General features: G+C 43.5%; 1 protein-coding gene across 3 annotated transcripts; it reads left to right on the top strand.

Moving 5' to 3' along the window:
• Positions 1 to 1,672: 1,672 nt before the first annotated feature.
• slc3a2a (solute carrier family 3 member 2a) lies at positions 1,673 to 6,820 on the top strand. 3 transcript variants are annotated; one of them, XM_061271639.1, is made up of 11 exons: positions 1,673 to 1,930; positions 2,605 to 2,799; positions 2,865 to 3,049; positions 3,582 to 3,755; positions 3,988 to 4,082; positions 4,161 to 4,300; positions 4,794 to 4,903; positions 4,979 to 5,178; positions 5,501 to 5,581; positions 5,655 to 5,874; positions 6,262 to 6,820. In XM_061271639.1, exons 2-11 carry the CDS (start codon positions 2,612 to 2,614, stop codon positions 6,402 to 6,404), a joined length of 1,536 nt encoding a protein of 511 aa, XP_061127623.1. In that variant the 5' UTR covers positions 1,673 to 1,930; positions 2,605 to 2,611; the 3' UTR covers positions 6,405 to 6,820. The 3 variants fall into 3 exon arrangements, with proteins under 3 accessions (XP_061127623.1, XP_061127622.1, XP_061127624.1); XM_061271638.1 differs by having other exon boundaries at positions 1,677 to 1,930; positions 2,600 to 2,799; XM_061271640.1 differs by having other exon boundaries at positions 1,679 to 1,930; positions 2,600 to 2,799; positions 6,265 to 6,820.
• Positions 6,821 to 8,817: the final 1,997 nt, after the last annotated feature.

Here is an 8,817-nt window from a genome sequence, read left to right as displayed (position 1 = left end):
ATTCTAATTTGTAGGCGATTAGGTGAAAAAAAAATGTAGATAGCAGAGGATGGTTTCGATCCATCGACCTCTGGGTTATGGGCCCAGCACGCTTCCGCTGCGCCACTCTGCTCTACGACAAATCCACGGGCAGATGTAATATATATACACACTCATGATTAAAAGGGGTAAGTTAATGTATACCAACCATACCCGCGAGTTATCAGTGAAAGCCCATAAAGCAATAATATGACGTAACAGTTTGACTTTCTCTCATTTATGCCATAGCAGTCCTAAACGGGTGTGTGCACGGTGTATTCTGGGAATTTGAATGCTAGCCACGTTGCAAGGAAAGTTCAAGTGTGCGTCAGCGTGACCTGTGACAATTACTTGAATGCACAACCTTCAAAAGGGAGGCAAGTCTAAACCGGTTTTCGTGCATGTGCGTGTGTGTGTGAACCTCCATCTTGTTCAGACAAAATAAACCCCCTCAGATCAGACAGGAATTTCGAGTGAGGCCCTGCATGTCACGTGCTTTCGCTTGGCCTTTCAGACTTGCTTCGTACACAGGCACACTCCAGAAATTGCTTTTGTGTTATCGTGCAAATCTTTGCTGAAAATAATTAACTGTCGCCTTCATTCGAAACATAGCTTGAAACTGCGCTCACTCCAAAACATGTTGATTCAACGTATGCGGCCTTTCCCCTATTTCCTCCAGCTCCAACTCATTTCCTGGGTCATCAATTCTCATCCTGATATCTTTTATCTCCCTGCAAAGGAGATGAGAGCTTTGTGCATGTGCTAGGTCCAACGGCTGTGTTACAGAAACGCGGCCAAGAGCAGGCAAACACGCTCAACGGTTAAAAACAGCAACAGGCGGTGTGTGTGTGTTTGACTTCCCTCCAAGTCACATGCGTTTGATGTTATTTTGAATACGTCACGTTGCTGTTGATTTATCAAGTTTGAAGATTTCCACACTCTAACAGTGAAATGATGTGATTGATTAATTGATGACGTCAATGATTTTGTACCACGTAACGGATACTTTTAAACGTGTGGCATATTTCAATGCACTGGCACAGAAACAAAGTTTTGGACAAACAACTCATCATTCCATCCATTTTAATTGACTGGAGCCCATCGAGAGGCCCTTCGACTCGGCCGACAAGGCGAAACAAGTCTAAATACATCTTTGCAGAGCTGATAGTACAAAAAGCTCTCCATCTTTGTCCCCAAAATATTATGTCGCATAACGCACAGACAACATCTTACGTCATCACATCCGATTTTATTCATCAACAAAAATCACTTTTAAAATATTGCTGATTAAAGATGTTGTCTGTTGGGAGAAGACGCAAATCAACTCCCATCAAGATAAGGATACACAACAGGAGCTACGTGACATTTCTTTTCTTTAAAAGCTTTTCCCAGAACTAAGCTTGACTCAGTGTAAAGTTATTTTTGTAACATTACTTGCATAATATTGCATAATATTTGGAACTTGACAAAAAAAAACTTCAATGATCCAATCAAGAGGTGAATAAATCATGAATAGTGGATACTACTGATTTAATCACGTTTAAATGACGTATTTGATTACGTCAGAGGTTTGTTTTCATAGCGATTGCTTTGTTCTTACAGCGAACTAGTTTTTCGGGTTGCACTAATTTAGGCAAAGAACACAAAATTAAACAAGAACAGGCAACGGTATTCGATCGAAGTTTTATTTAGCTGAAATATGGTTTTTTTAAAAATTGTTTTTAGGGCGTCGTCTGAAGTCGTTTTCTAGGAAGAGAGTCGACACCCATCCACCCACCCACCCATTCGGGAGGAGGGCTCTCAACTCAGCAGGGCAGCTACATAAACACAGAGCTGCTTTCCTAATCAGATTACAAACTGACTGGAAGGAGCGGCCAAGTGCAGCTACGGATTCCGAATTTACACAAAGCAGGTAAATACAATCGTTTTCTTTACAGTTTTTCCCCTAACCCGTCATTACAAACGTACATGTGCTTTGGTTGATGACGTTCTAGGTTGCGCCATGTTTTTTTCCCTTTTTTTTTTAATGTGTAAAAAGTAGGGTGATAAGGTTAATCATCGACGAACTGCACTCTAAATCAGCTGTCTGGTTGCCCATTTTGTGTTTTTCACAAAAGAACGGTATATTTTTTTCATTCAACTATTTGCTGGATAGCACGCTAGCTAGCAATTTAGCCTCGTGCAACGTGTACGGACCATTACATCATACTGTTGGCTGCGGTGTACAGATGTATTATCGACAATAGAACCTCAAAGTAGTAAATAGCGTCTTAAAAAAATAATATTTGCTTTTAAGACCTTTTTTAAAGTGATTATATTTGTATTTGTAAGCATGACTAAAGCGCAATATGCTCTTCAATTGGATTTTGAAAATCTTTATAACGCCACACTTGCTCCAATGGCTACAAAAGGGAACATTTACTCCACGCAATTTACAATACTTACACCAAAGGCCATTAAAGTGGCATTTGAACATTCCTAACTTAAAATAGTATTTCTCTGCTGAACCCAACTCGTGTCAAGGCTGGTTTGTTGTGACCCTTGAAGGTGTCACAAAGTCAAATTGCCTCAATGTTTTCAGAGTAGGATAAAGATGACCGCTGAAGTGGACATGAAGGATGTGGAACTCAACGAGCTGGACCCTGAGAAGCAGCCCATGACCGCCGACGGGCAGTCGGTCAGCGGTGAGAAAAATGGCAGCGTCAAGGTGAAGATTCCGACAGAAGAGGCGTTCACGGGCCTGTCCAAAGAAGAACTCATGAAGGTTGCTGGCACTCCAGGGTAAGAGCTGCTGGGAAAGTTGACTAAAAACTGGAATGTCACCAAAAGAGAATTTTGTTTTTTAGATGGGTGAGGACCCGCTGGGTACTGCTCATCCTCTTCTGGCTGGGCTGGGTGGGCATGCTGGCCGGCGCCATCGCCATCATTGTCAAAGCCCCACGCTGCAAACCCATCCCGGAGATGAACTGGTGGAACCAGGGACCTCTGTACCAGATCTCTGACGTTGAGGCTTTCTCCGAAGGATTGGCTGGTATATTGCTTTGTGACTCTTAACATTAAGATTGCGAGGCACCGGTTTTTCACCCTTGATAACCTCCTCGAAATAGACTTCACGAGACATCACGTGTCCCGAGACCCGGCTCAAGTTCTCACAGGCCGGCTTCATAGCAAACTGCTGACACGTGGTGTCTAAAGGACACTAAAAGCCCTGAGTCATTTCTTTCGTATCATGTGCTCTGATATCAGATGAAGGTTAAGCAACTGCGGTGATTTTTATGTGTAGCTCGCCGTGGCCTGCTAGTTTTACAGCTTTAGCTAAGCTCAGCGCTTTAGTTTCCACATTTTGGTCCTCCTTTAGAAGGCGGCGGCATTTATTCAGCGTTCCAACAGATCCTTGGCAGGATTCCAAGTACCACCACCACGCATGACCTGTCCCCCTCATAAAGGATCTTTTTGTTCTCACATGGCCGCTAGGCGACAATTGTTCACGTATTCCTCCCTCGTGTCAACACGATCGGCCTCCTCATCCGGCAAACATTCCCATCTGCTCTCTCCTCGCGCAGGTATCGAGCAAAAACTGGACAGCGTGAACCAGTTGAAGGTGAAAGCTTTGGTGCTCGGCCCTTTTCACACCGTGCAGGCCGACCAGCCGAGCACTCTCAACCTGAAGCAGATCGACCCGACTCAGGGGAGTGAGAAAGACCTGATCGCTGTGCTGGAGAAGGCCCGCAAGAAGGGTGGGTGCTGTTACACTGGATAACTAATGGCCGTCAAAATGCTTCAAATTGCCTTTTGCAACAATTATTTAGGTGTTGCTAGGGCTTTGGCGCCATCTTGTGGCATCTTGGGGTCTGACCAAAAAAAGCCCAAAAATATCTTCGCTTAGAATATTTGGCTCACTTATAACTTTTCTTATACACAGAAAATAATCCTATTTGCATAAATTGAGAGCTTTCCTTACGATTTTAGGTATTTCTGTGGTGCTCGACTTGACTCCAAACTACCCGGGAGCTTCCCCGTGGTTCGGCACCAGCGACATCAACAATGTGCTGGACCGCGTCCAGGTTGGGGCTCACTCAGATCGAACATTTTTCCCAATGGTTGTTTCCCCATCAGCTTAAACGTCTCCTTGCGTCTCGCAGGAGGCGGCGGAGTACTGGCTCAAGCTGGGTGTGGACGGCATCAAGATCGCCGACCTCGCCACGGCCTCCAACGCTGGGGACTTGTCGCAATTGCTGGCCGTGGTTAAGGGCAATGACACCGACGGGGACGCCGAGAAAAAGTAATTGCACTTTACCACTCTTTCGGTCGACAAAGGTAGTTTCCCCCCTCAAAGCAGTTTGGGATGATTTCCAAGACTCGTGGGAATGTTTAGGTTTGGCATTTAGACGCTGTTGCTGAAAAGCATTCCAGCTCCGCGGGGAGGGAGGAGGCTTAGCCGGAGACAAACAGCGAGGGCTTCAAAGTCAACTCTTGCGTAATGGCTGTACATGGGTTCTTGTGTAATCAGACTTCCAATTCAGTTGTTTGCTCCTATTCAAGCTTTGAAGAAAAGAAGAGGCCTAAAGGTATTGTTTACCATAACGCAGATTCAATCTTTTTTTTTGTTTGTTAAGAGAAAACAGCAAGAAGAATATTGAGGGGCAACAATACGCAAGTTGATGATTCCTCAAAATTGTTCAGCCCTGCCACACACCAGGAATTTTTTTTTATAATGGACACGGGCGAGAATCTTAGCATTCAGGTTATGTCCTAACCGCAGCTGCCTTCTCCAGGATGCTGATGGGCGTGGCCCAAGGCGTTTCGGCCGCAGAGCTCTCCCAGCTGGTCAACACCACCGGCGCTGATCTGGTGCTGTCGGACCTGCTCAGCGCCAAGAGTCAAGGTAGGTTGGCGCACGCTCACACACTCCCCAGCGTCGTCCATTGCAGGCAATTGACAGCCAATTGATCCCCAAAAGGTGGGGAGCGTATCAACGCTTTGAACATTCTGCACGCCGACCAGAGAAGTCTGGCCTGGGGTCTCGGCGCCGCCCAGGGGGATCAGCTGTCTAAACGGGCCGTATCTCAGGCGCTGATCCGCCTCTACCAGCTGCTGCTCTTCACCATGCCCGGAACGCCTGTCTTTAGCTATGGGGACGAGATTGGCCTTCAGATGGATGTAAGGCCGTTTTGGGCTTTTATTTTTATTTATTTATTTTTATGATCCAGACTTGGCCACAGTGGCTTAAAATCCACTTTTGGTATTGAAACAAGAAAAAGACAAAATTTATAGCACACCAACAAACCAAACGGAGCAAAGGATATGAATACTGAAAGCATGATGATCTCCATTTCGTGTCAAATTTCTCCAGAGTGAAATCTGGGCCTGTTTATTTGAGCAAAATGGTTTCTTCTGCCATCTAGTGGCGGAGCTTGTACTTGTTAGGCCTTTGGTGGAATTGCTAACGAAATTGACCGCGTGTATTTGCGCCCTCCATTAGGGTGAAAAATCTCCCAAAATGGTGTGGAACCTCGAGGAGGACCCCGCCGCCGAAGGAGCCCCCGGCAATGAAACCGCAGAGGTGGCTAGCGCTTGAGGAAGCCCGACGTTCGTGAAAGAGAACGTTTGGTTCTCACGCTTGCCGCTTTGCACAGGCTCAGCGCAAGGAGTACGTCGGCGTGAGGAAGTGGTTCAGATCCCTCAGCGACCTGCGAGGCAAAGAGCGCTCCCTCCTTTATGGCGACTACTACACTCTCCAGTCCTCCGTCTCCTCGCTCGCTTTCCTGCGCCTGTGGGACCAGAGCGAAAGATATATCACGGCGGTCAACTGGGGCAACGCGTCAGAGACACTCCAGCTCGCACTAGCGCCGACAGGCAAGTATTGCCGTGCTAATCAAGTTGGTTTATTTTCTCTAAATTAGTCTGCCAGGGCGTAGTTTAGCCATACCCAGAAGATTTTTTCTTATTTCGGAAATAACAAGACGTTTTTATTTCTTATATAAATTATTTATATGAATAAAATAAATGTATATAACTAAATGTATTGAATACATTTGAATTTGACACAAAATTTGTATAAGTTTTATATCAGAAGCAAAGTGAATTGTCTCCAACTGGTGAACCTCAGTAGAATGGGAAGAATTATTATAGTGTGTGTACACACTATAATAGTATTGCTGGATGGTTGTAATTATTTTATTTCTTCATTTTTTTTTACGCTATCAACAAATCTCTGAATTTACTTAACTTTTTTTTTCCCAGCAGAAAAAGTGGAGTTACCAAAAATGGCTACGGTCAAGATGTCCACGGATCCAGAAATGGAGACCGACTCGACGGTGGACCTGGACAAACTCACCCTGGGACCTGGACAAGGCGTCCTCCTGCAGTTCCCCTACAATGGCTAAAGATGGCGCCAGATGATTAATGTTGAATCAATAGTTTTGCAAATAATGTAGCTTGTTCAAAAGATTCACATTCGTCTTGACACGTTTTACAGAACTAAATTAGGTAAAAAAAAAAATTATATATTGCACATTGGCCAGTCTACTTGCATTTGATTGGTTTTTAGAAGCTGGCTACCTTTCACACATGCACTCCGTGAATATGCAGATTGTTTACGAAAAAAAATTACATTCCGTCATTGTTGTTTGGCCGTTTCTATGTGAGCTGTTTGGATGTTTTTTTTTTTTTTTTGAAAGTAACTTTTATAGTCATTTTTTTAAACATCAGATTGAAAGTTTGAACCTGTATGTTGTTCTCACACTAAGGCGTTCATGACAAAATGGTCACGGAAATGAATAAACAAAAAGTTCTGTACTGACTTGCGTTTAATTATTGGGTATGCCAAAAAGTGCAAATGTGTTTAGCAGCACTTTCATTATTTCGTTATGTGTTTCTGTTCAACTTGATGGTGTCTTAAATGTCAAAAAGGTGTGGAGGAAATTTGGGGTCGTTGTGGTGTCGAGAGGGGAAGTTTGAAGGTGACTGCTGGGAATCAAGCCCGACATATTGCCTCAGCCGCCTCCATTGACACTCAAGGCCAATTCTCAGTCTGACTCGCTCACTCATCTGACAATTTCAACAAGAACCAAACAAACTTTGCCTTTAATTCCAAAGCTACCTTAATGCTAACACAAACACCCTGTATATTTTAGCTTGTGCAAAAAAACTAACATAATTTATTGAGGGATTGTGAGATGATTAATAGGAGAAGTTTGATAAATTAAAGTACTACATTTTGAGGCAGGAACAGTTTATTTACATGTATTCATGTTATTACTCTGTTTTAAGGAAGAACAATATAACTATTTTAGTAGTGTGAGAAAACCAAAAAAAAAAAAAAGGCGAACTAGTGACGTGAATTGGATTATTTTTGATTGATTGATTGAATATTTATTGATCACCAGGGGTGGGGAAATTCAGGCCCCAGCAGTATCCACACTACAGAGTGGGTATACAAAAGACACACAAGCCATCAAAGCTAAAAGACTCCCCGCAGGGGTTGCGGCTGCAAGGCCAAGGCGAGGGCCGGATAAGCAGGAAGCCATCATAGAGTTACGCCGGCTCAACCGATGGTCCCGGTCCTAGGAAGAATAAAATATATACATATACAATCCGAAGAGATACCGAGGTGCGGTAGAAGGCACCAGCATCGCCGAATGGACAAAAAGACAGAAAGAAAAAGGAGAAAAGAAGGAAATAAAGAGGAAAAGAGAGAACACTGCTGGGAGGCAGCCACTCACGGCGCCATACCAAGAAAAAAAAAGTCTTTTAAAGTGGAAAAAGTTTTATAAGATTCTAATGTCAGTGTAATAGACATTCCACACGCAATACAAACATATATATATACATATATATATATTATTTTATATATATATAAAATATATTATTATTCCTGCTGCTGCTGCTGCACCAGAGACCTCGACAGATATTTCGGCCGTTTAACACGCGAACGATTTGATAGCTTTGGGTATTGTATTGCTTACTTTTCTTGTATATATATATATATTTATTTTGTTTGTTTCAGCAAATCCTTGAATGAATAGATTCAGGCAGTGTTTAGTACTTGACAGAGAGGTTTCATAGAAATACACTAAACAGTTTCTTTTTGCGACCTGCTACTAGACTGCTAGCCCGTTAGCATTAGCAGGCCGCCTTCCCCGAGTGACCTTCCTTGTTTCAGTCCGATACGTAATTTGTGACTTAATTACTGTAAATTAGGGATCCTAAGTGAAGAGAAGGAAGACAATGTATGAGTTTATTAGTAGTTGGTCGTTAATTCAATTTTCAGTCGTTTGGGTATACGTATACGTTGGTCCACTAGAGGGTGCTATTGTGCCTGTTGACTTTTCATCAAAGCTAAGAAGTTTTGCAGCTTCCCCATCCGGAAATTATTTGTACTTTTGTACTTTGTTCTTCAGATGGCAATTGAAAGTCCACCCATCCTTGTCTTGTATCATCTTTTAACCACCCCGCCATCAAATATTAAACAGCAGAAATATTAGCACATTTCAAAAGCACTTTATCTGATTGAAGACTCTTAAATTGTTCATTGTGACCCCAGAGAGGAAAACCAGCATGACTCAGTTGCATGCAGGGCCAGATGAGCGTAGGTGACAACAGCCAGCCGGCTAAAGACAAGAAGAAAGCAAAGTAAGTGTGAAAAAGCGATGAAGACAACGAGATGGAAAAAAAAAACGGGAGGGGGGGCATGTCGACTTAAACATAGACGAGAGGAGGGAGATCCGTCAGTGTTTGTTTCCTCAGGATGTGGTTACCACGACGACGAAAAGGCAAAGCGGCAACATCACGACATTG

This window comes from Syngnathus typhle, unplaced genomic scaffold, assembly GCF_033458585.1.
Source record: "Syngnathus typhle isolate RoL2023-S1 ecotype Sweden unplaced genomic scaffold, RoL_Styp_1.0 HiC_scaffold_127, whole genome shotgun sequence".
Lineage (NCBI taxonomy): Eukaryota > Metazoa > Chordata > Actinopteri > Syngnathiformes > Syngnathidae > Syngnathus > Syngnathus typhle.
This window is presented reverse-complemented; position numbering and strand designations above follow the sequence as displayed.

Coding starts and splice junctions, on each gene's coding strand:
- slc3a2a (XM_061271639.1), top strand. CDS start 2,612: ATGACCGCTGAAGTGGACATGAAGGATGTGGAACTCAACGAGCTGGAC. Junction 3,050..3,581: donor TTTCTCCGAAGGATTGGCTG/GTATATTGCTTT, acceptor CTCCTCGCGCAG/GTATCGAGCAAAAACTGGAC. Junction 5,582..5,654: donor CCGGCAATGAAACCGCAGAG/GTGGCTAGCGCT, acceptor CGCTTTGCACAG/GCTCAGCGCAAGGAGTACGT.